Source organism: Podarcis pityusensis, assembly GCF_964106645.2.
Source record: "Podarcis pityusensis genome assembly, chromosome: 16".
Taxonomy (NCBI): domain Eukaryota; kingdom Metazoa; phylum Chordata; class Lepidosauria; order Squamata; family Lacertidae; genus Podarcis; species Podarcis pityusensis.
This window is the reverse complement of record NC_138041.1, coordinates 35,907,179-35,933,419: the sequence shown is the minus strand read 5'-3', so window position 1 is coordinate 35,933,419 and position 26,241 is coordinate 35,907,179. Positions and strand designations below refer to the sequence as shown.

The 26,241-nt window shown below is 46.2% G+C and overlaps 1 protein-coding gene across 2 annotated transcripts in view; it reads right to left on the bottom strand.

Moving 5' to 3' along the window:
• LOC308465278 (transmembrane protein 132D-like) overlaps nt 1–26,241 on the bottom strand; it is a 451,746-nt gene that overhangs the window by 122,685 nt on the left and 302,820 nt on the right. For both annotated transcript variants that reach the window (XM_080985080.1, XM_080985081.1), the window contains one exon: nt 24,504–24,687. In XM_080985080.1, coding sequence (XP_080841206.1) covers nt 24,504–24,687 — 184 coding nt within the window. The remainder of the gene's footprint in view (nt 1–24,503; nt 24,688–26,241) is intronic.

Here is a 26,241-nt window from a genome sequence, read left to right as displayed (position 1 = left end):
TGCCCCCTGCCCTCCCCAAAACAGTACTTCTGTCTTGTCAGGATTCAACCTCAATCTATTAGCCGTCATCCATCCTCCAACCGCCTCCAGACTCTTGAAATCAGTTGCTAGGAATTGCAGGTGCTGTTGACCTCTGATAATGCTTTTAGGCTTTCCATGTGCATCTCCTCTTCTGTGGATTCCAGGAGCTGGTATTCAGAAGCATACTCACTCCAAGGGCTACTCACTCTGATGGCTAGGACATAGCCATCAGAGTGAGTAGCCCTTGATATTTTTATCCTCTATGAATCCTGTTTCAAAGCCATTCTGTTCCAGCTGTTCAGTAGTATTCAATGGGACTTACTTCCCAGTAAGTGTCTTTAGGATCACAGTCTAAATTACTCGCCAGCCTGTATGGATTTGATCTTGAAACTGCAGTGTAAACATGGGAATGATGCTCACTGCTCCCTTCTCTCATCCCATAAAAGAAAATCAATTCCTATAAGTACTGTGTGCAGCTCTGAATAAAAAAGTTTCTTTGCTTATGAAAAAGCAAATGTTCTAAATGGGTTCTCATTGTTGGTTCCTTAGGGAGAAAATAAACCATCCTTGATATTTCACTTTGGCCGAAGTTGCCATTTGCATTTAAATGAAGGCATCAGAAGGCAGACAAGAAATCCAAAATTTACCCCCTCCCCGGCAATTGCATGGTCTCAATAACAACATTGCACTTCATGTCTCCATTCTTCTTCAATACAAACATGGATCCCATTTCAGCTTCATTTAGTAGTCAATCATCAGGTGATTGCCAAAAATACTCAGCCAGAATCCGGGCCTCTGATTGTTCCTTGCCAGAGATTTAAGATGATCAAAATGCTGTAGATCAGAGATGAGGGAGTTGGGGGGGGTGCATTTCTCCAGGGGAAAAGCTAATTTGGGGCCACTGCCGATAGTGGGCAGATTGGGTTAAAAGTGCATGGAATGTACAGGATTTCAGATCTCTTTCTCTCTCTCTCTGGTCAAATATAATAAGGAATCTAAAAACATTTTTAATGTTTCATTTTTAAACAAAGGAAAATCTATAACTTTTCAATCTGTTTTTGCCAGAATTAAATGCAATTTGCAGGGGGATGAAGCCTGCCCAATTCCGTAATGTTAGTTGCAATGGTTCTTCTGCAAAGACAGAATTCACTGTTTTTGGGTGGGTACAATAGGAATTATAGGTGGTAAAGACCCTGTTGCCCAAAAGATATTTGGTGGAAGGGTTTTTTGGGGGGGATACAACCTCTTCTCCCTGGGAGACAAATCTCTCACCATTGCCTTGCATAGCAGAGGAAGGTGGTGGAAAAACAGGACAAATTCCCAGGAAAGACTGGAGTGGGGGGGGGAATGCAACCCCTCCCAGTGGGTACCTGGTCCCACAAGGGTCATTGGTTGGGAGTGGAAGCATCCCCACTCCCCACAGGTTATTCGAGATACAGTGAATATCTCTCCACTGAGATACATGGGGAAAGGCACAGATCCACGTGAAAAACAAATGCATTTTTTAATCCTTCCCTCAACTCACTTCGGCTGGAGTGCCAAGGAAATAATTGAGTTTAAAATCTAGACATGTCCATCAAAACGAAAGATCCCCTCCCCTCTTGAGCTCTGAGCGCTTGCCCAGTCAGCTTGGTTTCATTATTTGGGGCAGGCGGAACTGGTGCATATATTTGGACAGCGGAGTCTACCAAGTGTCTTGGAAGCTTAGGGAAACCTTAATCCACCTTGTTAGCTCAGGAAGCTTGAGGCCCTTCCCTGAATCACTCCAATTCAGCAAATAATTTAAGGTACACACAAAGCTGATGCACACCCACAACACACATGGACACAACACACACACGGACACATGCTTGGAGGGCCACAGGCAATCTTGTTCAGACGGATGTTACAGAGAAACAACGTAAAGGCCTCTCCTTTTGTGTTGTGTCCACGACGGTTTGTGTTCGTGATGGTATTGGGCTAGTTATACACAGTCCTGTTTGCACCTGCAAAATTTTCAGAGTGAACATACTGCTTTGTTGCAGATTGGTGCAAGCCCTGTGGCTTCCAGCTGGAATTCTTTTATACAGTGATACCTTGGGTTAAAAACTTAATTCGTTCTGGAGGTCCGTTCTTAACGTGAAACTGTTCTTAACCTGAGGTATCACTTTAGCTAATGGGGGCCTCCCGCTGCCGCCGCACCGCCGGAGCACGATTTCTGTTCTCATCCTGAAGCCAAGTTCTTAACCTGAGGTACTATTTCTGGGTTAGCGGAGTCTATAACCTGAAGCATCTGTAACCCGAGGTACCACTGTACTGCAAATGTTTCAGGGGTGCTTATCTGTCCTTTCATCATGTTACCGCGCAAGAGTGTCACTGCAGACAGCAATAACGCCTTAACATTGGGGAAACATGACAGAACTACTCATAAAGGCAAATTATATAAGAACATAAGAAGGGCCTGCTGGATCAGGCCAGTGGCCCTTCCAGTCCAGCGTCCTGTTCTCACAGTGGCCAACCAGATGCCTATGGGATACCTGCAAGCAGCATTCGAGCACAAGATCACTCTCCCCTCTTGTGTTTTCCAGCAACTGGTATCTGGAAGCATTGCTGGCAGAATACAGCCATTATGGCCAGTAACCATCCTATGAAGAAGAAGAGTTTGGATTTGATATCCCGCTTTATCACTACCCTAAGGAGTCTCAAAGAGGGTAACAATCTCCTTTCCCTTCCTCCCCCACAACAAACACTCTGTGAGGCTGAGAGACTTCAAAGAAGTGTGACTAGCCCAAGGTCACCCAGCAGCTGCATGTGGAGGAGCGGAGACGCGAACCCGGTTCACCAGATTACGAGTCCACCGCTCTTAACCACTACACCACACTATGGCCCTCAACGAATTGTAGAATTGGAAGGGTGCAGGAATCCTGCCCATGGCTGTCCCTGTGTGGCATCGAACCACCAACCTTCTGATTAGCAGTCAGATGCACTGACCCATCGTGCCATAGGCTCTCCTCCAAGATCCAAAATAGGTTGATAGCCCAGTATAAATCCTCGACGAACGCACTATTATCGCATCAGTGACAAGTCGCTAAATACATCCTTGCTCAGTCACACACACACAAACAAGGGACCAGTCTAGAGGGACTACCGTTTTCAGTGTTTTCCGAGCATTTATCTGAACTTTTCAGCGGCAAAATATTCGAGACGGCTTTCTTCTCTCTTCATAGCTCAGCCTTCGAGCTGCCACGCCGCCTGAGATCTCTAAGGGGGAAAACGAATTCCAAATCTGTGCATTTAGGTGCCTAACGTGGAACAATTTACATCTCTCTCATCCCCGCTGGCTGCCTTTCACTCATCTCCGTGCTTCAGATAGTACGATCCGGGTATCTTTTTCTCAAGAGTCATGCTCATTTAAAAAAAACCCCCGAAACGGTTTACAAGACATTCCAACATTCAGGCTCCCAAGGGCATGAAAGATACATAAATATCCGCTCCTGTGTATGCTTTGCTAAGGGAAGATGAAATGATGATAGATCATGCCCCAGGAAGTTAAGAACATGCAGCGCTCCTCGCTGGTTTATGCCTGGAGGGTTAAAATGACAGGGCTGGATAAAGATTTGTGCCAGTAGATGGCGCTCAGCATTAGAGATGGAACCTGGGGGGGGGTGGTGGAATAAATCCTGAGAATCTGTACTAATCTCATCAAAATGCATTTAATTCTTCTTGGAGCTCCTCCAGACAGGAACACAGGAAGCTGAGTAAGTCCACGGATCCATCTAGTTTAGTATTACCTACACTGGCTGGCAGCGGATCTCCAGGATTGACTGGCAGGGACCCTGGAGATGCCACTGCGAAGAAAACGTGGGACCTCAAGTCAAGAGATACCAGATAATTTATTACGGTCAAAGACCAGCTCGCATAACACAATAAAAACAGCGTTCAAAAAGATAAAATATACAATCAGAGCAGATTGCAGCAATAGCTCGTGAGTTAAAATTGAGATATATACATACACCCATACAACTGAGATTTGGGCTACCATTAAAATTGACCCTGAAGCGCCCCAAAGGGCGACTTCGGCATTTCCCCAATAAGCTATTTTATTCTAGAGGATGATCTGTGCCTACAAATCTGGGCGCAGAATCTGGCTACCAGCCAGGTCGTCTTATGATCTTTGCCTAAGAGGAGAGAATTAAGTTTAGACTTGTCTGGAAGATCGGTGAGCCTCTTCAACAAAAGATCAACGGTGTCCCTACAAATCTCAACATAAAAAGGACATCTAAAAAATATATGTTTGGGGCTTCCTATTTTCCCCGATGGACAGGCGCAAAGTCTCTGTGCGTATGGGACTCTTCTATAGGAGCCTTCCAGAACCGGTGAGGGCAAGGCTGAGCTTCTATATAATAATAATAATTTATTATTTATACCCCACCCATCTGGCTGGGTTTCCCCAGCCACTCTGGGCAGATTCCAACAAGAGATTAAAAAAACATTAAAACATCAGTCATTAAAAACTTCCCAAAACAGGAAGCTTAGACAATACCGGCCTGGTTCACCTGTAAGAATAAACCATGGTTTGTCAAACAAACTAGAGCAAGAGTGAATGCCCTTCTTGCATTTCTGGATGTGAGGAAATAGAGCTATGTTTCTGGAGCAGCTATATATCTCTCGTTTTCTATTATTTTATAATCAGGGACCCTTGTACAATCCTGTTGTCACTCTATGTCCATGATTCTTTGCCTAACCACGGATGACCTCAAGTCATGCACACAAGCCCTAGACTGTCTACCATCAAGCCACAAGCCCTAGACCAGGGGCCAGCAACCTAAGGCCCATGGGTCACAAGTGGCCCATGGGGTCGTTTAACCGGCCCACAAGCTGCCCCCAAACAGAGCTGCCTACTCGGTGAATCCCCGTATGCTGTGCTAAACCAGTGCAGTGCAGCCGGAGATTCATTTCCACGGTGCCGGAAATTGCGTCTGCGCAGACACAGATGCCAGAAATCGCGGGCGCACGCGCAATCCGGCCCACAGAAGGAGCTCCAGTGGAGTGAACTGGCCCAGGTGAGGTAAACCTTGCTGAGCCCTGCCCTAGACCAAAGCATTTGTCAAAACCCAAGCTCAAACGTGTTTCACAAGAGAATCTGTTAAAAAATGCATATTTCATAGGATCATAGCATTGGAGGGGACCTCAGGGGTCATCTAGTCCAACCCCCTGAAGTGCAGGAATCACAGCTATTGAAACGTGAACATTTCCCTCCTGATATTTGGTGGACATGTTATCCACAAAGACTGTGGATTGCAGATACGGATGAAGTTTTAACAGAGATAGAAAGCCCTTTTAGAACTTATTAGAATTTTTATATGGATGAAACTGGATCCTAAACAGAGAAAGAATTATTGCGTTACTTATTGATGGCAGCAAAGACATTAGTATCTCAATACTGGAAAATAAGAAAAGTCCCCAAAGTAATAAATGGGAAGTTAAGTGCTGGACCTTAATTAAATCTGTGAAAATTAACTTACTGGTTGAGAAGTAGGGAACAAGAAGGGGGGAAATGTGTTAGACTGAATCATTAATATGCGTATGTGTGGGTATCAGGGATCCTAAATCCTACTTCTGGTGTAATGAAATAGATTAAATTAATGGAGTTATAATTGAAGTATTCCTGAGGTGTTAAATGCATTTAAAAAGGATAATTACATTTGTTTGTTTAGTTCGATGAAGGAGGGAAAATGTTAACTCTAAGGATGATTCCTTGGGTCTATTTATTTAACAAAAGTATTTCTATAGGCCCATATCGTAAAATATCAGAGCAGCGTTCAGCAATAAAACATGAAACACCACTGAAAACAATACAATACGGTGGTGGACTCCTTGGAAGTTTTTAAGCAGAGGTTGGGTGGCCATCAGTCATGGATGTTTTAGCTGAGATTCCTGCATTGCCAGGGGTTGGACTAGAGGACCCCTGGGGTCCCTTCCAACTCTCCAAGTCTATGATTCTATGTCATGGGTAGGCAAACTAAGGCCCGGGGGCTGGATCCGGCCCAGTTGCCTTCTGGATCTGGCCCGCGGACAGTCCGGGAATCGCCGCGTGGATCAGCGTTGATCTGATCGTTTGGGCTGCACCAGCGCACCTGTTCAGCTGCGCCTCCTCCCTCCCAGCTTCGCCCTGCCCTGCCTAGAGCGGAGAGGAAGGGGGCAGAGCTTTCTTGGTGCCAGCAGCAGCAGTGTTAGCACTCGATCAGCTGTCATTATAAGCAGGCTCAATTTGGGCTTTGTTGCTGCCAGCCCCTCTCCAGAGCCCTTTCGCGCGCCACTCATCGCTCTGCCGCAGCCAGCCCCTGCCGCTCACAAGACACAGGTAAGCAGCTACCGGGGCTTGTCTGGTGCTGTGGAGAAGGGGGAGGGGAGTGGGGGGGATGGCTTACCTGAGTAGAATGTGTAAAGGTACCACTGGAAAGGCCAGACGGAATAGCTCTGTCTTACAGGCCCGACAGAAGGAGGTTAAATCCTGCAGGGCCCTGGTCTCATGGGACAGAGCATTCCACCAGGTCGGAGCCATCACTGAGAAGGCCCTGGCCCTGGTGGAGGATAGTCTGACTTCCTTAGGGCCTGGGACCTCTAAACTAGAGTTATTCATGGACCTTAAGGTCCTCTGCGGGGCATACCAGGAGAGGCGGCCCCGTAAATACGAGGGCCCTCAGCCTTAGATCCTTGGCAGGAGCAGTTCTCAAGCCCCAAGGCTACGTCAGGCTCAAGTTGCAATGGCAAAATAAATAAGAAGAAAAAGGAAATTCCCTCCAACAGCTCTGGCCTCTATTCTGGTGAATCCATTGCTCTGTTCCTCCCCACCTGTGGATCATCCCTCTGGAAGGAAACCATCTGAATGCCCCAAGTCGCAGCAGAAATTTGGACAAGGAGAATGTCAGGCACAAGTCCTGTTTTTTCTAGAGCTCGCAGCAGCTGGATAGGACTGCAAATGTCTCCAGGATATTTATCTGTCCAACAGCCAGCCTGAGCTCGCTCTGTTTGGAAAAGTCATTACAGGCGTATAATTATTGCATCCCAGATGTGTAAGAAGTGGAAAAGTTGATTTATAAAGATTGCACAGAGGTACCTATTTTACTCTCGGAAAGATCTGCTGTTGATTCCCCCCCCCCCACTGTTGGTATATGGGAAAAAACATTAATTTATCTCCCAAATGCCTGTGTACCCAAGTTTTAATTATTTCTCTGCAAGGAAATTTCCCTTGGAAAATAACAATACTACCACCACTAATAAAAACTGGATTGTACTATTTCGCTCCACCTGCCTCCCTCAATTCCTATTGTTCCTCTTTTGCAAAAGCTTTATGAAGCCCTTCTGTCTGCATACCAACAATGCTATGATCGCCAAGGACCTGGAACTGAGGCTAGGTTAACTGCACATGGGCAGGAGGGATCTTTCTCAGTCAAATGACCACATTCCCTTCTGAGGACCACATGCTGGCAGTGGGAGGGGCCCCAGTCAGAAGGGGGCAGGATGTTTAGGGATTGTAGGAAAAGACCTGCCAAGGAAATTCAAAAATATATTTATGTGTGCGACAACGGCGGCAAGAGTCTTAATAGCACAAGGATGGAAGAATGAGGAAATCCCGACCAAAGACCTGTGGCAAGAGAAACTGATGGACTACGCGGAATTGGTGAAATTGACACAAAAACTACGTGATAAGGACAACTGTGACTTTGAAGAAGAATAGGAACCTTTTACAAAGTAATTAAAGAAACAACAAAATGAACTGGACTCCTTGGCAGGTTTTGAATAAACATACACAATTTTTTTATTGGTAACATATCGATAGATAAATTAAGGATCTTGACAATTTTATAATATGCAGAGAATAGCATGTGCTGAGAAACCAGAGAGAGGAGCTGAGGGAAGTCTGGGGGTGGGGGGTGGGCTTTTCTTTTTTGGGGAGGGGGGAGGGGAAAATGGGGGTTGATTTATATTTGATAAATTGTTATGCTGAAATTCCTAATAAAAAAAATTAAAAAAACAAAGAAAGAAGAAGTGGGCAGAATGCAAATGCACACTCTCAGCGGCCCCTTTATCCCTCATTCAGGCAAGCGTAAGGCATGGTCAGAACTCGTTTGCCTGTGTGCATCTCCATCCCCTCTCCTTGCTGCCCAACTGTCCCCCTTTTGACAGCCCTCAATCATCTCAGGTGGACCCTGCCTGGGGCTTTCTAAACCTGCTTCTGCAAAATTCTGGGTCAACCTGAATTGGTTCAGCATCTGGGATTGAGCCACAGCCGTGAAGAGCACCCGCTCTCCCCCATGATGAGCCTACTGGATCAGGCCAGTGACCCATCTAGTCCAACTTCCTGTTCTCACATTGCCTTAGGGTAGGGTTACCAGATGTACCCGGTACGCAGGGACAGTCCCCAGACTTGCAAATCTACCCCCGGACAAATTCCGTCCCTGGAATGTCCCCAGATTTGCAAATCTGTCCCCAGGAAACATGGCAGCGGCAGCCTCAGCAGCCCAGAGCCAGCCTGGTATTGCAATTGGCTCTGGCTGGCTTCAGGAGCTGCTTGCTGCCCGCTGCTGTGGTGCCCGCCATTTTTCCTTGCTGGAACTTCCGGCGAGGAAAAATGTTGGGCACCACGGCAGCGAGCAGCTCTGAAGCCAGCCAGAACCAACTGCGCTATCAGGCTGGCTCCAGGCTGCTGGCTGCCGCTGTGACCACCACTGCCGAAGGGGAACCGGGAACGTCCGGCGGTACAGATCTCCTGCCCCCTTCCCCCTGTTTTGACTGATCGGGGGAGGCTTGGGAGTTGCGGGCAGGCAGCTGTTGCTCAGTTTTTTAAAAATTGTGCATTTATGTTTCACAGGGTGCAAAAGAAGGGTTTTGCATGTTTATACAATATGCATGTGTGCTTGGGACCAGGGTCTTTTGCCTCACCATCCCCACTGCTGACTTCCTGTTGCTACTCAACTCCCCCCCCCCCAAAAAAGTGTCCCCAGATTCATTGAAAAAAATCTGGTAACCATACCTTAGGGGCCCCTGGAAACTGGACGTGAGTACAACAGCTCTCTCCCCATCCTGCAGTTTCCAGAAACCAGCATTTAGAGCCACAAGGCATCCGACAGTGGAAGTAGAACAGAGCCACCGGGGATGGTAGCTGTCGATAGCTTTGTCTTCCACAGATTTGTCTAATCCTCTTTTAAAGTTATCCAATTTATTGGCCATCACTGCTTCCTGTGGCAGAGAGTTCCGTAGTTTACCTAAAAGGTAAAGGGACCCCTGACCATTAGGTCCAGTTGTAGCCGACTCTGGGGTTGCAGCACTCATCTCCCTTTATTGGCTGAGGGAGCCGGCGTACAGCTTCCGGGTCATGTGGCCAGCATGACTAAGCCACTTCTGGTGAACCAGAGCAGCGCACGGAAACACCGTTTACCTTCCCGCCGGAGTGGTACCTATTTATCTACTTGCACTTTGACGTGCTTTCAAACTGCTAGATTGGCAGAGCAACGAGAGCTCACCCCGTCTCGGGGAATCGAACCACCGACCTTCTGATCGGCAAGTCCTAGGCTCTGTGGTTTAACCCACAGGGCCACCCGCGTCCCATAGTTTACCTAGACACACACATACTCTGACATGTATCATCATTCATTCACAGGAGAAGCAAGGACAGAAAGGCAGCTCCTCCTGGTAAGGAGTGGCTACTTGGCCAGCTTTCTTCTGCAGTTTCCAAATATGCTCAAATGCTTCCACCTCTTTTCAAAACTTTTTTTTTAAAGGACCAATTTGCATGGAAACTGCTGAGCATTTTCTATATTTCTTTCATACTGTTTGGGGCTGACAGGTTTAGTGAAAATAAGTTGAACATACTGGGGCGGAGAGAGAGAAATCCCTTTGAACTGTAACTACTCTTTCTCCAGGGTAGTAATTTTTGTAGAATTCTACTCCAGGGTGGGGATTCTCTAAAGTTATGATAGAACGGCGGGAAAAGCGTTAGGAGGGATAAAACAGCAGCCCCCCCTTCATCTTTCACATTTACATTTTTATCTCTGCCTACCATTTTCTCTCGTTAAATGTCAGCGCTTTAAATCCAGTGCTTACCTCATCTTGATTTTGGGCTTCGACTTAACCTTCAGTCCCACCTCTGCTGCCCCCCACAAATGCCAGCGGTGAATAATGAATAACAGCTTGGAAACTGGAAATGCAAGAGTTTGCATATGGAGGGGAGGGACAGGATGAGGTGAGATGAGGACCTGCACAGGATAATGGGGACCTGAAGGCAGGTGCCAAGAGCTCAGAGGTCAGCCTTTCCCAACCAGGTGCCCTCCCATTGGCAGGACTCATCCCAGCCCTGGGCAAAAACACTTGGGGCTGAAGTAGAGACAGTGTGGGGTGTGGCCTGGGGGTGTGTGGCCTCCAGGAAGACCCAAAGGTCAGATGCAGAGGTTCCCCACCCCTATCAGCCATGGCAATATTGCTTGTTGGCTTGACGACATATAGAAGAAGAAGAAGAGTTTGGATTTGATATCCCGCTTTATCACTACCCTAAGGAATCTCAAAGAGGGTAACAATCTCCTTTCCCTTCCTCCCCCACAACAAACACTCTGTGAGGTGAGTGAGGCTGAGAGACTTCAGAGAAGTGTGACTAGCCCAAGGTCACCCAGCAGCTGCATGTGGAGGAGCGGGGATGCAAACCCGGTTCACCAGATTACGAGTCCAGCACTCTTAACCACTACACCACACCAGGCCAGTTCTTCTTTGCAGTTTTTAAACCTCATTCAAATAGTATTCTAACCCCAGTTGCTTATGTCCTGGCTCCTGGCTCCAAACATGCAAGCAGATTCTCTTACTTGTAGGTAAGAAAGACAGCTTCATTCAGGCAAATATCAGCTGCAGACACAAGGCTCAGGAGTCGCAGCTCAGGGGTTCAAGAGAAGCACAAGAAATTTGGAATTGGATGGAAGCAATGAAGGTGGCCCAAGAAGTTTTCCCGTGCTGCACGACAAACTTTTCATGTTTGTCTCCACCCCGCCCCGCCCTGCCCCGCCCCACCCCACCCGGGATTGGTTGCTTTTTTGTTTGAGTCCGTTTATTCTTAAGAGCAATACTTTCTTTTCTTTAAAAAAATGTTTAGGGGTACTCCCATTTTGGCTGCTCCTCTCCCTCTCGCTTCCTTCCTCTCCCCCAACCCCCATTTGAGGGACTCAAGGTGGCAGCGGTGGCGCTGAGAGGATGGGAAGGCCCCTGGCTGCAACGGGGTTGGCTTGAGCGAGGAGGGGCGAACGCTCGCCAGTTGGGTCTAGCACGGCAAAAGGAGGAGGAGGAGCTCCGTCGCCTTCACCACGGCCTCCCCAGATTCCCCTCCCCAGGCACTGGCAGGGATAATGTCAGAGCTCCAGTCTGCATTGCAACTGCGGAGACAGCTGGCATGTCGGTCCGAAGTCGGTCGGAGCAATACAAATTTTTCACAGGGTATGCGTACCCTTGTGTCCCACCAGAAAAAAGTACTGCTTATAAGACTCCCACCCTGGGCCTCAAGGTCTGCACAGGGCACTCCTTTGCAAGACTTGCTTGCTGTCAGGATTTGCAAAGATGCACTCCTTCAGGGCATGTGGATGTTAGGATTCTTGCCCCATGCTTGCAGTCATGAGATTGTTTTTAGCACATGACAGTATATGTTTTCATTCCACAGTGTGGGAAGTGACTGAGACAGGATGTTATGTTTTACTGTGTTCCGTGATGTAGGACTATTGTCCTTTGTTCTCTCTCTTTTCTGTCTGATGAGAAAGAGGAAGGAGATGAGTCAGAATGCTCCGAGTGTATTATATTTAAATAAAGTAGTTTAGCCAAAATGCTGTGCTGCGGCGTCTGTCACTTGAACTGCCAATACTCTGCAGAATCCTGAAATGTGCTGATTCCTCTCAGAGGTATCAGTCGCTGTGATGTTCGGGCTGGAGAAAGACTTTGAAGCTCCCGAACAATCAACCAGGAGGGAGAGAACTCTAAGCTCTCCCAAGCCTCTTTGCGCTGTAAGAAATTCGGGAGACCTGGCATCCCTGCTCCCTCTTCCCAAGTGACTGAGGTTGGAGTGGACAGGGCAGATCTGCCCTCCTCCAACTCAGGTTCCTATTATTCAGCTCTCTCCCCCCCAAAATTTATTCTCTTCTTCCTGCATCAGAACCTGACAACCCAAACATGCTTCAGAACTTTTGACAGGATAGTGCTTATTGGGGGTGGGGATCCTGTTTTGCTTTATTTCTGCATGGCTATTTAAGATAGTTTTTATGCCTTCTGCCCATATCATTTGCTTTTATGGGGTACTAATGTTTTCTTGTTGCATTTGCAAACACTCTCAAGAGGGCCTGATCTCAGTCGAAGGACCAGCCCCCAAAAGCAGAACGAACAAATGAATAAGTCTATCTGTGCCACCGCACCTACTCCCCACCCACACGCCCCAGTTAAAAGAAAGATACTAAAAGTCAGGATAATAATTCCTCCGTTGACTACTCTGGTTATTGCTTGTAATCTAGAGGAAATCAAATTAATTCTACACGAAGAACGACCTTTTTCTTAAGCAAGTGTAATTCCATATCTCTGGGGGTCTGGCTCACTCGTTGCCAAATTATCCAATTAAACACTTGTTCAAATCCGTTTTGGAGAAGATTGTCAGGGCTTATAAATAAATAATTCGGGAAGAGGTTTTAATCTTCTGGGATGACCCCAAGTGGTACTGTCCCCACGCCAAAAGATGGAATAAGAAGATGGAAAAAGTCACAGGATTTTTTTGTAGTCATGGGGTTCTTTTTCCCCCTCAATGGGACCACTTTGAATGGAAAGGACACATTTTAGCAGAGGCAGTGAAAGGTCTGTAGTTAAATCTGCTGATGAACTTTCAGGGATGGCTGCAATGGAGGTTCTCATTGCAGGCCAGACTCTTGTATTTCTAAAAGAAAACATTGTTGTACAAATCTTAAAGAGGAGCAGGAGATGGAGGTAATGCATTCTTGCAAAGTTAAGGGATATTACAGCTGAGAATGAGGAAATCTGCCCAGTTTTCTTTTCTCAGTTTCCGGGTCTTCAGTTCTCTACAACTGCTTGCGATTTGATTTGATTTTTTTTAAGTCCTCATGAAAATTCACCAGCTTTCTAATAAAACCTCTCCTAATATAAATTCTGCACATTATTTTCACTGGTATACAGTTTTTTATGCACACTTTCCCTAACTATAGGCATTTTTATACACATTATGGGGCTGGAGAACTGCACTGCAAAACTGGGAGAAATGCGAATTTTCAAAAGATAGCTTTGTTTCACTTGCAGGATTGTTTGAGAAAGTGCAAATTGGGCAGGTTCAACTTTCCATGCAAGCTGAATCAAATTTCTCTCCCATCCTAATTCCAGCCTTCCCCAGCATGGTGCCTACCAAATAATCAGGACTCCAAGAGCCTCATCCAATGTGGAATAGCAGGAGCTGTAGCCCAAACTCTCTGGGTGACCTATTCATTTCTCTATTACAATGGGGAAGAGCCTTAGGTCAGGGGTTCTTCATGCAGAAGATCCCAGGTTCAGTTCCTGCCGTTTCTCCAGTTAGACAGATCAGCTCACAGGTTACCTCCAGGTTGCCAGCATTTTGCAAGAGGGATTCAGGCACATACTGGAAATTTTGGGCCAGATTTGATGTTCTCTGACCTCTTAGCAGAAGGGCCGTCATGCTAGGGTAAGGGTGAAAATGATTGCTGTGCAATACGAAATCCAGCACAACAGCTGTGCTATCGGAAGTATTGTAGGTCACAGCAATTTTCTAGGATTCTGTGCATATCTGAGCCTTCTCTTGTCCTCTCGCTTGGTGATGCATAAGCGGTCACTCTACTCCTGACTGTCTCCTGAAAGGATTTCAAATTTATGGGAAGAAAGCAGTGACTGGCATCAGAACGAAGAAAGGAAGAAAGGTCCTGTGAGCCCTGCAAGATCTGCTTGTCTGGACCATTTCCACCTGGCCTGGAGGGCCAGGACTTGATTGCGTAAAGCTCCAAAGTCTGCTTCTGCTGTTCTTGACGTCTTGGGACCACCAAAGTGGTTTAGGGGCTGTCTTGGGGAAAAGATTTGAGTTGTGGAGATGCATTCTTCTTCTTCTTTTTTACTATACACCTATATCATGTTCTTACCCTTTTTTGTTGGAACTTATTGTGAATTATCAGAGGATTGTTAAATTTTATTGCACATTTGTTAATTTGAGATGTTTCCATTAGTGCATTGTTCATATGGCTGTACAAATTATGTTCTGTCTTGCAACTGTTAGTGAATTATGTTAAATGCTCTGATGCTGTGAGGAGCTTTGAACATAGCTTGCTATGGAAAGGCAGTGTAGGAATAACGCTGATGAAATATAATGTGATATATGTTTCTTTTCTGGGTGTTATTCAGTGTTAGTCCTTCTCAGAGTAGACCCATTCAAGTTCATAGACATGACTAACTTGGGTTCATTGATTTCAATAGGTCCACTCTGAGTACTATTTAGTAGTAGTAGTTATCATCATTATCAATATCATTATCATCGTCATGCTATTTAGTTGAAGACAACCTTCTCCTCTTAAAAGGTAAAGGGACCCCTGACCATTAGGTCCAGTCGTGGCTGACTCTGGGGTTGCGGCGCTCATCTCACTTTATTGGCTGAGGGAGCCGGCGTACAGCTTCCAGGTCAAGTGGTCAGCATGACTAAGCCGCTTCTGGTGAACCAGAGCAGCGCACAGAAACACCGTTTACCTTCCCGCTGGAGCGGTACCTATTTATCTATTTGCACTTTGATATGCTTTCGAACTGCTAGGTTGGCAGGAGCAGGGACCAAGCAACGGGAGCTCACCCCATTGCGGGGATTCAAACCGCCTTTCAGATTCAAACCTTCTGATCGGCAAGTCCTAGGCTCTGTGGTTTAACCCACAGCGCCACCCACATCCCTCCTTCTCCTCTTAGAAGCCTGTATTTAAAACGGACCCTTCTATTTCCATCCTTTCCAAAAGTGGCCTCTCATAACTAGAACGTCTGAATACATTGTCTTTGGTAAAATCGTCATTGTGGAAGTCCATCTGCCAGACACTAGACACAATGGAAGTTTTTAAACCCCCAATGGATAATTACATAATTATTTGCCTAGCGGGAAAACAAATGTTTTAAAGATCTAAGAAGCTAAAGGTTAGTTTCTGCACAAAGGTGTTTGCTTGCTCAGTTGACTTATTAGGAAAGGATTTTTACCCTTTGGGGGGAAATGAGTGGGGGGACCCTGCAGAACCAAACAACCTCTGAGGTTGATTCATTTTGTGTCAAGAGACCTGAAACAAAGAGGTAAGTCAGATGGCATGGAGTATAACTAGGGCCATTTTATTAAACTGCAACATCATCAAGAATTTCTGAACCGGACTGGGAAAACCATGTGCAGGAAATATTCAGTCCTCTGTCAGGCTCCCAAGCTGGCAGTGATCAGGTAAACCTAACTTGCAGGGTGATCAGGTAGTGTTAAACTACACCAATTTCTCCCTGCCACACTTCTTGCAGGTCTTCCCAATCCACGCGCCTGCAACTCACAGGGAGTGATGCGGTTTATCCTTGGAAGTAATCCACACCCTGCCCTGTGGCTCCCAGGGCCCTTTATGCAAGTTTCTAGAACCACAATGTTCACCTGATAAGTGTCTCAGGGTGCCAACCTTTTCCCTTTCCAGAACACACACCTTGTTGTTGTTGCTTAGCCGTTTAGTCGTGTCCGACTCTTCGTGACCCCATGGACCAGAGCACACCAGACACTCCTGTCTTCCACTGCCTCCCGCAGTTTGGTCAAACTCACATTGGTAGCTTCAAGAACACTGTCCAACCATCTCGTCCTCTGTCGTCCCCTTCTCCTTGTGCCCTCCATCTTTCCCAACATCAGGGTCTTCTCTGGGGAGTCTTCTCTTCTCATGATGTGGCCAAAGTATTGGAGCCTCAGCTTCAGGATCTGTCCTTCCAGTGAGCACTCAGGGCTGATTTCCTTCAGAATGGCTAGGTTTGATCTTCTTGCAGTCCATGGGACTCACAAGAGTCTCCTCCAGCACCATAATTCAAAAGCATCAATTCTTTGGCAATCAGCCTTCTTTATGGTCCAGCTCTCACTTCCATACATCACTACTGGGAAAATCATAGCTTTAAGTATACGGACCTTTGTCATCAAGGTGATGTCTCCACCTGATAAGGACCAAATACAACTAATCAAGCTAATTTTCTGGGGGCCCCACCAGCACTAACTGCACCATGTGGGTGGTGGGGGGGGGGGATAAGGTAAGGATATATTGGTTTAATAATCAAAGGATTGATAATGTGACCAGTGTCAGAAGATTCAAGACAGAGAAAAAGTAGTTTTTTCATTCCACGCTACATCAGGCACAGACTCTGTGCTCATCTAACCTGGTATAGTCTACACTGAGTGGCAGCATATCTCCAGCAGAGAAAGGCTTTTCACACCAACTGCTCCCTTCTAAATTTTAAGTGAAGATGCCTGGGCTTGAACCTGGGACCTTCTGCATGCAAATCAGAGACTCTACCAGTGAACTAACTCATGTCCTTTTGACTTGGACTGCCTTCCTTCTGATATCAACTTGGAATTTTCTACCGAAGACACAAGTGATCTGGCTTGAGTGATCCATGCTCGTAGGTCTACTTTCTTTCCTGTTATCTCATAATCCTACGTAAGGTACTGCCTGGGCTATAGATCATCTTATCTCTTCCATAAACTCAGCGGCGGGCAAACCTGTGTCTTTCAGCCGGTGTCCTCAGCTTTTCCATCTGCAAAATGGGAATAATTATGCAGGCCACCCTTATGGGGTTGTTGTAAGCAAGGTGGCCATGTAGGAAGCTGTCACTGGTCAGCTACCTCAGCATTGCCGACACTGACTGGCAGTCACTTTCCAGAGTTTAAGTTCTCTCCCAGAGATGCCTGCGATTGAACCTGGGACCTTCTGTGTGCAAGGTAAAGGTAAAGGGTAAAGGGACCCGTGACCATTAGGTCCAGTCATGACCATGGACTAGATGACACTTTGGGTCCCTTCAACTCTAAAATTTTGTGATTCTGTGAGTTGATCTTGCCTGCTGCAGTTCCAACATGGTCTGGACAGTATCCCACAGGGCAGATAAAGGTAAAGGGACCCCTGACCATTAGGTCCAGTCATGACCAACTCTGGGGTTGCGGCGCTCATCTCACTTTATTGGCCGAGGGAGCCAGCCTACAGCTTCCGGGTCATGCGGCCAGCATGACTAAGACACTTCTGGCGAACCAGAGCAGCGCACGGAAACGCTGTTTACCTTCCCGCTGGAGCGCTACCTATTTATCTGCTTGCACTTTGACGTGCTTTTGAACTGCTAGGTTGGCAGGAGCAGGGACAGAGCAATGGGAGCTCACCCCGTCGCGGGGATTCAAACCGCTGACCTTCTGATCGGCAAGTCCTAGGCTCTGTGGTTTAACCCACAGCGCCACCCGTGTCCCTTTCTGTGTGCAAAGCAAATGCTTTAATGCTGAACAACTTTAAAGATGACAGTTCCCTATTTGGAGGACCTTTCTGGAAAAGATGCTACCCAGTCTGATTTAAAGCTAAAGAAGCCTAAGAAGGGAGAGCAGCAGGTGCCTTGCAGCTGCCCACCAGCAGGTAGCATTTGTATAGCACACTGAGCAGCTACAGAGCTCATCTGGTCACAGTCTTCCCCACTAGGGGGAGTTGTATTTTGCAATTCTATTTAAATGAGTAATCATGCCTACTTTTCCACCTGCACATATAAATTAACATATGCAAATAGAATGCAAATGTGCATCCCTTCTCCCTTTCTGGAGTGAAACCTTTCTTTCTTTTTGGAAACACAAGGGGGGGGGGGGATGAGATGATCCACCAATTCTATCCTGTTCGAACCCATTGCATGCCGCCACTTCCTGGCTGCAACTGCAAGCATCTTTTTAATATTAAAGTCGTTAAATGCTCATAATGCTATGAGCATGTTTCACACGCTGAAAATGCACAGTGGAACCTGGAGAAGTGCCAGTTAGAAGCTGAGCTCTGTTCCTTGCAAACATTCTGGGATCGCTGGATGCTGAAAAGCAGACCAAACACCTTTCTCTCCCATCCCTAGAAAGGGGTCAGTTCAGAAGTGAGGCTTCAAACCAGAATAATACTTGCGAAGTGGTAGGAAAGTACTTGAAAGTTGCTACCCAAAAAACCAAATAAAAAACAGTACAGTCACACCTTGGTTGTTGAATGCCCTGGAACTCGTACGCTTTGGCTCCTGAACGCCGCAAACCTAGAAGTGATTGTTTCAGTTTGCGAATGTTCTTTTGGAACCCAAACATCTGACGGGATTTCTGTGGCTTCTGATTGGCTGCAGGAGCTTCCTGCAGCCAACCAGAAGCCACAATTTGGTTTCTGAACGTTTTGGAATTTGAACGTACTTCTGGAACAGATTCCGCTCAACTTACAAGGTACGACTGTATTGTTCGTTCATTTCGGCTCAGAAGCAACAGAAGTTAAAAAGGAAAGCAGGACACACACACACACACACACACACACACACACAGAACACCCAGAAGCGGAATTTACAGCCCTCGCTCCTTGCCTAGGCAAGGGCCAATCTTGGCTCTGCACATGGTTAATTGAGGTTCAAATCCTCCTCCCAGCATGCCTCCAATTAATTAGTAACGAGGTTAATTTTCGTTTTCCATCAATTGCACTGTAAGCAAACCTCCCCGGTCCGTTCAGTGAAAGTGTGTGGGGCTGCATGAGGTGGGGAAAATGAGAAAACTAATCAATAAATACCCTGCCACAAATGAGGGGTGAGTGGGAAAGAGAACAAAATAAATCCCGGCTGGGAATTTGCACTGATAAAGATCGAAAGAACAAAAAATCCACTTGTCTGTAGGGGATGGCGGGGGGAGAAAGAAAGAAAGAAAGCTCTCAATTTGGCTGAATGACCAGCTGGCTTGGCTTTGTTTTCCAGCAACCTTAATTATCCTGCAAAGAACAAGGCTTGCTTATCAAGGCTGAAATGTGAATCGCGCTGTTGGTGCCAAGGAGATGCGAAAGGCCTGAGCACAACTTGCAATGCAGGAAGAAAGAAGAAATTGGGACCATTCCTGAGGCCAGTCGATGTGCTGGTTGAAGCCCAGCAAGTTGGAAGGTGCTGACAGTTTCAATACTCAACATTTAGCATTTTTCCAAACTCACATGCGGTCCTATACATTTCTGCAGTAATTTGGCAATTTAAAAAATCCCAAGAAAATTAGTTGGTGTTTTAGTGCAAATTTCTCCTAAGCACATTTGGGTACGCAGTTTTGACTAATATACACATTTGGGTAAGCAATTTACTCTAATATAATGCATTTTTGTAACAATATCCACTAATATATGTTTTTAATGATCATTTCCCCCACTATATGCATTACATAGCTGGCAAAAATTCAGAGAAGTGTGAATTTTAAAGGATAGCTAGCTGTACTTTGGGTCAATGTATTAAAGACCTTTTTCAGCAAGCGATATCTGTATTGGATTTGAATTTTTTCTCCGTGTGGAATTGTTTTCAATTGCTTTCATTATTGCTGCTCTCGTTATGAAATCACTTCGAGATCTTTTGTGGGAAGCGATTCACCAATAAAGCATATACTGTAAATGCAATGTTTCTATATAGCATGGTTCTGAAAGGATAATACATTTGCAAAGCAGACAACATTTATATATTACAAGAGATAATGCAATGGGATGGGACCCTCAGCTCCATATAGCAGGGGAGAGAAGGAGGTGTCGGAAGCTGAAGAGGGTTTAGTGAGCAGGCAGAGTCTATGGCAGAAGAAGCTAGGGCATCTCTCCCCACTGCTGCGACAGGACCAGGAGAGTTATGAAGTGGAAGGACCCAAGACAGACATGCCGGCGTCGTCTCAAATTGCTTGGGAAGGACCTGGGGGAGAAGGAGACTTAGGTAGCTTTGGGGAACTTCAGCATCCACAACTGTCTCATAGGGGCAAGACCTACTGAGAAGAGCTGCTATTCTCATTAGCCCTGGCACTCCTGAGCACACCTTGTTTCTTAAAATAAAGAAGTAACTTCGCTTATTCTGTGTGATTTAATGCTGAGTCGAGCCTTTCAATGGCCACATGAGGTATTAGGTGGGACCAAAAGGGGGAAAAATGGGTGGAGGAACTGTCTACCTTTGCACAGTATAAATCAGAGGTTTATATGCACAGATCTCTCCCACCAGGCAAGAAAGTGGCTCCATTACAGTTTGAGCACATGTGCACTTCAGGCACACGTACCAACTCTGAAAGATGGTATAGAGGTGTGTGGTCTAGAGAAAGTCCCCGAATAGGAAATAAATATGGTTCATAGTGCAATCCTTGGCATATTTAGCTCAAAGGCACCTGCCTCTAGAGAAATGTCTGTAACATGGACGGAGAACCTCAGGTCTAGGGACATGATGTGGCCCTCCACACCTCTCTACCTGGCCCTCAGAACTCTCTGCATGGCGTACCTTCACTGGTCCTTGCTTCACAACCTCACAGTGAGGTTTTTTTCCTGGCAGGAATGAGTTGTTGAACTCTGATAAGGCTTCGTCCTTTTCACGATGGAGGGCTGGCTCACCTATTAGGCAAGATGAGGCGACCGCCTCAGGTGGAAGGATCCACAGAGGCAGCAGATCCCGATGTAAATCATTATTCCCCTGTGTTCCTGATGTAGACCTTCATTCACTCCTTCATCCAGGCCTTCTTCACTGGTGGGGAGAGAACCATTTAGTGGTTCGCCTCAGGTGCCAAAATGTCTTGGGCCGGCCCTGGAGAAAAGTGTGTGTGAGTGTGTGTGCGGTATCAGGCCTGCTGTACAAAGGGAACATTTAAATTAAATCACTCCCCCCACGTTTGTCTCTTGCTCTGCCCACCACTGGCATATGGCCCCTGGAAGGTTGCCTAGAAGGGACTGTGGCCCTTGGGATGAAATAATGTTTCCCACCCATTCCAGATAGAATTGTAGTCTAAATGGGGTACTTTTTATTGGTAGTATAGCCTCCTCTTAGTAAAGGAACAAGAGATCTTGTCAATATGATGGGGAAAGAGACCCGCAGTTTCTATCTATGTACTCATCACCGTGCCAAGATGTCCTCCAATTTAAAACAATGGGCCATTTGTCTTAAAGTTGAGCAGGCCATCATAATTCAGCTCTATCTCCAGCAGCTGGAAGTGATTTATCTGAGCAAAACACACCTTTGCAGACAGTAAATTTGACCTGAATGTCCCAACCTTGGTGTGTTTATCCACTGTTAATGCAGGAAGGTTGCAAACCATGTCAAGATTCCCCCCCCCCCCATTCTTTATCATCGGCCAACAATTCTGGTGGGGATCAACCGAGCGCCAGAACATCAACAGCTGCTGCCATCTGGTTCCACCTCTTGCATCTCAATAATCCTCAGGTATGAAGATAAAAGAGAGAGCAAACACTAAAGAGAAGGGCTGTGGAAGGCAAAAGGACAAAGCAGTCACAGCAAAACACGCATTTTGCTGTAAGGAAATGAAATAAAGTTAAAGCAGAAGGGTTTTTTTAATACCCAACTGCTTGCTGCCCTGGAGGTTAGGAAGATTTAACAACACATTATTATGATTAGCATTTATTATTTATTAAATTTGCAAGTTGTTTTTTCCTGCCCAGGGCAGCCCAAAGTGCCAAACAGACAATAATTCCCACATAGATACATTAAAGGAACACGGGTGGCACTGTGGGTTAAACCATAGAGCCTAGGACTTGCCGATCAGAAGGTCGGCGGTTCGAATCCCCGTGACGGGGTGAGCTCCCGTTGCTCGGTCCCAGCTCCTGCCAACCTAGCAGTTCGAAAGCACGTCAAAGTGCAAGTAGATAAATAGGTACCACTCCGGCAGGAATATAAACGGTGTTTCCGCGCTGCTCTGGTTCGCCAGAAGCGGCTTAGTCATGCTGGCCACATGACCCGGAAGCTGTACGCCAGCTCCCTCGGCCAATAAAGTGAGATGAGCGCTGCGACTGGACCTAATGGTCAGGGGTCCCTTTACCTTTACCTTTAGATACATTAAAATCAAGAGGAAATAAAAATACATTGCAAACACCCCATCCGCTTCTCAAAGGTTATAGAGTTTTTGACTGGCACCTGAAGGCAGGTAATGATGGTGCCAGGAGAGCCTCTCTGCATTCTGCAAATGGGGAGCCACCATCAACCACATCAAACAACCAGCACCCTAGAATGACTTGAGACAGGGGGCTGAGCAGAGCATCGATCTGAAACAGAAGCTGTGGCTCTGATGATCCTGGGGGACTCCAACTCCCATCAGCCAGCACAGGCAGTGGGTCGTGGATGATGGGAGCTGTAGTCCAACAACATTTAGAGGGCTCCAGGATGCCCATCTAAATCATGGGTGGGGAACCTACAGCCTGGAGGCCAAATGCTTCCCGCCTGTCCTCTTCATTTAGGACCTCCCCCCATGTATTTTCCACCCACCTTCAGTGTTTTTCACCTGGCTGGAATGTGTCCTTGAACTCTTATAATGTCTCTAGCTGGCCTGGAGGGAGGACAGAGGTGTGGGAGTTTGTGTGTATGGAAAAAAATACATTGGCTGCACTGCCCACTTTTGTCTCTCCTCACCCCTGGCATGTGGCCTCTAGAAGGCTGCCTGGAAGGAAATGTGGCCCCCCTCCAGGAAAGAAATGGTTTCCTAACACCCCTGATCTAAAGCTGCGTGTTCTCACTTCTTCACCTTCTGACACCCTGATTGCAGAGTTATCTTTTTCAATTCTATTCGGTAACCCAGCAGACAAGAAAAGAGTCTTGTGTTGTTCTTGTTTCTTTTTTAAAAAATAAAAGTAAAAATACAGCTATCAGAGAGAAATGCAATAGCATTTGGCACCATTAAGTGCCAAGGTGACATGCGAGTTCCTCTGAAATTGGCAGATTAAAGCCATGGCACAAACCACTCTTCAACCTTGACTAATGGTATAATAATTAACTGCTTGTCACTAGGCAACCACTTGGCTCCTATTATTCACCTCCCCCCAAAAATTTTTACTCAAATATTAATTATCTCTCTCCCCCATATAGTCTATTTTTCCCTCTTTCCAAATAATAACATGTGTCAATATTTTTAATAAATGGGTCAAAGAGTAAGCTCCAGGCATAAAACATCTTGGAAGATGATATCCCTTGTTCCAGCCAGCACAGTAATTTGGGGCCAAAGAACACACTAGAGAGAATGAGGGGCGTCCAATTGTCTTGTCCAATGAGCCACGGTCAAAAAGCCCGTTTATTAAACAACTCCCTCGCCTGCCCCACAATTACAGAGCCATCCTTGTACGTGGTGTTATGAAAAAGAGGGATTTGAGTTCACAGCCTTTAGAAACTGCTGAACAATGCCAAGTGTTCAATCTTTTCATGGTCTGTTCTTCCAGCAATCTGCACTACCCATTCAAAGCCGTATCAGGCCACTTTAAACAGCCATGGCTTCCTCCCGAAGAATATTGAGGACTGTCGTCGCTTACGGTTGCTGAGATGAGTTAGGAGACTCCCTAATCCCCTCACAGAGCTCCAATTCCCAGAGTGGTTTTACAGTCAAACACTCTTCTCTGAGGACTCTGGAAATTGTAGCTCTGTGAGGGGAATAGGGAGTTTCCTAACACATCAATATTTTTTACACTGACTGGCAGGAGCTGGTGGCAGGTGGGTGGGGGCTGGGGGAGAGCATGCCGAGGTTATTGGGGCAGCTCCCAAATTGCCCATATTGGGATTAATCCACTGGGATTATGTTTGGACCAATCGTCTGAACGTGGAATTACATAAACTATACACAAGAGACAGATATCTTCCATAGCTTGACACACTTTTACACAGTCTTCTGTACGCTGTATGTAGACCATTGACTTTTGCATTCACAGCTAGTGGCAGGATTGGCCCGTCCATGAGGTGGACTGAGGCAGCCACCTTGGGTGGCAGAGTCTAAAGGGTGGTGGCACCCTGCCCACCACTGCCGGGAAAATGAGAAGAGGCTATAGGAGTGACTTCCAGGTTTCTGCAAGATCTTCCATGACCACTGTAAGCAAGGCTTTGATGGTGGGCAGATAGCAGAAGGGGACACCTTCCCATTTCCCACTCGTGGCTAGTGGAATCATAGAATTCTAGATCTGGAGAGAGTCTCTTAAGCTGCCTGTTCCAACACCCCGTTCAATTCTGGAAATCCAGAGTTAGAACATTCTCCGGCTAGCCTTTGCTTGCAGTCCTCCAGTCAACAAGAACTAACTACCTCACTAGGTAACGGGTTCCATCATCAAATTGCTCATGCTGTCAAGATCTTTATCCTAATGCTCAACTGAATTCCATAACGCCAGACTGCAGAAAGTACAGATGTGAAAATGGTCACATTTCTGTTCAATATGGTCTACAACTGTGCTTGCCCACTAAACAGTGCCGGGGCAGTAAACGGTTTCTCTTACCATCGCCAATGGAAGAACACCAACTAGATCTTTCTGGCTTACGTAGATCTTGGAGATGCCAAGGTCAGATGTTCTGTCTCCTGGATACTCGACTTGCCACGTAATAAGCTGGGTGTCTGGCAATTCACTAAGATCTTCTATTTCAAAATCAATCTGCATGATCTCAGAGGGTGGAGCATTGGTGCTGAAGGAAGAGAGAGGAGGGGAAAACATAGTCAGTGTGCATGGTACATTGTGGTAAGAATTCACCTCTATACCACCTTGTTTGTTACCCAGGTGAGGAACAACCAACCTTTTGAATAAACCACAGAACCAAGGAAATTATTTTCAAGTCCAGCATCCAGATTTAGGAACCCAGTGCTTGTTATAGTTATTGCAATAGGACAGAGCTCACTCAACTCAACCTGCCAGTGTAGAAGGTCTGCCCCAAGGCACTTCAGAACAAAAGCTTATATAGCAGTTCAAACGAAGAGTCATAAAACATCCTCACATACGTCAGGAAATGTTACAGGTCATGAGAAGTAAAACACCCATGGCTCCATACTGGTATCTTCAACCCCACAATCACCTTGGAGTGGCCCCGATGTGCCCATATCATTTGACCATTTTAGGTCTTGGATGTCTGACATTGCCCTGGCAACCTAGCCTTCAATGGGACGGATAGAGCATCATAAAATCCTCTTCCTGGGTCTCAGATAGCTTCAAGGATAGCTGATTTACCCTCCAGTGCTAAAACATCCTGCCATTTGTATCACTTTCAGGGGTAGATAAGGAGAGATTCAATGCAACATAGGAGGGAGAACACACAAAAATCAAGCCTAAAATATTCTAAAAAGTTAAAGGTGAAACATTGAAACATTATTAAAAGAATAAAAACATTCATCTGGGGTCTCTACTTCTTATATCAACATGGTAAAAAGGCAGGTCGGAGTCCTGGCTGTTTACTCGTGAGCAACCATACACATCCCTGACAGTTCTGTCTGGCCACAAGGCCTCAGGCTCCCCACTCCTGCAATATATTGCCATATGATTGGGCTCTCAGCGGCAGCCTTGCTGCCTCCTTTTGCACCAACTGCAATTCCCAGACACTTTCCAGGTGTGATAGGAATTTTATGGTCTTAGATATATGATAATGTTCATAAGTGTATCAACCAAGCACATACATAGATCAGCACAGGAAGACCAACCTGGAACCATTTTGATTCCTAAACTGAGCAAATGTTTCCTCTGCAAGGTCAAAATGGAAAAGCCTCCCCATTGTCTTTTCCTTCACAAATCCTGTCTTAAGGGTATGTCTGTGTTTGAATAGGGTGTGAGCCTGTGACATGGCCCAGGAACTAAGTATTTATCATTACAAAAGACTGGCCAGGCTACCCAGGAAATCCAATCAAGTAACCTGCCAGACAGGAGATAAACAAGGACAGGAGAAAAACAATACTAAAATTTCTGTTTTAGATTGCCTTTTCTGTGATGTAGGTGTGATGTATCTGAGGGGTGGTCTTAGGTTACACCCCTTCTGTAATGTATGTATGATGTTTCTGGGGGTGGTCTTGATCTACAGGGTGGCAATTTCAAAAGTCTTTATAAGGCCTTGCACACCATTTTTCTAGGTCCCTCCTCTCTCCTGCAGGTGAGGGGAGCACCCTGTTGCAACAGATCAATAAAGGCCAAGCCTACAGGCTGCTGTTTTGCTCCAAGTTATCCTGGTTGGTGTCTTTGTTTTTTGTCCAAGGGAGCC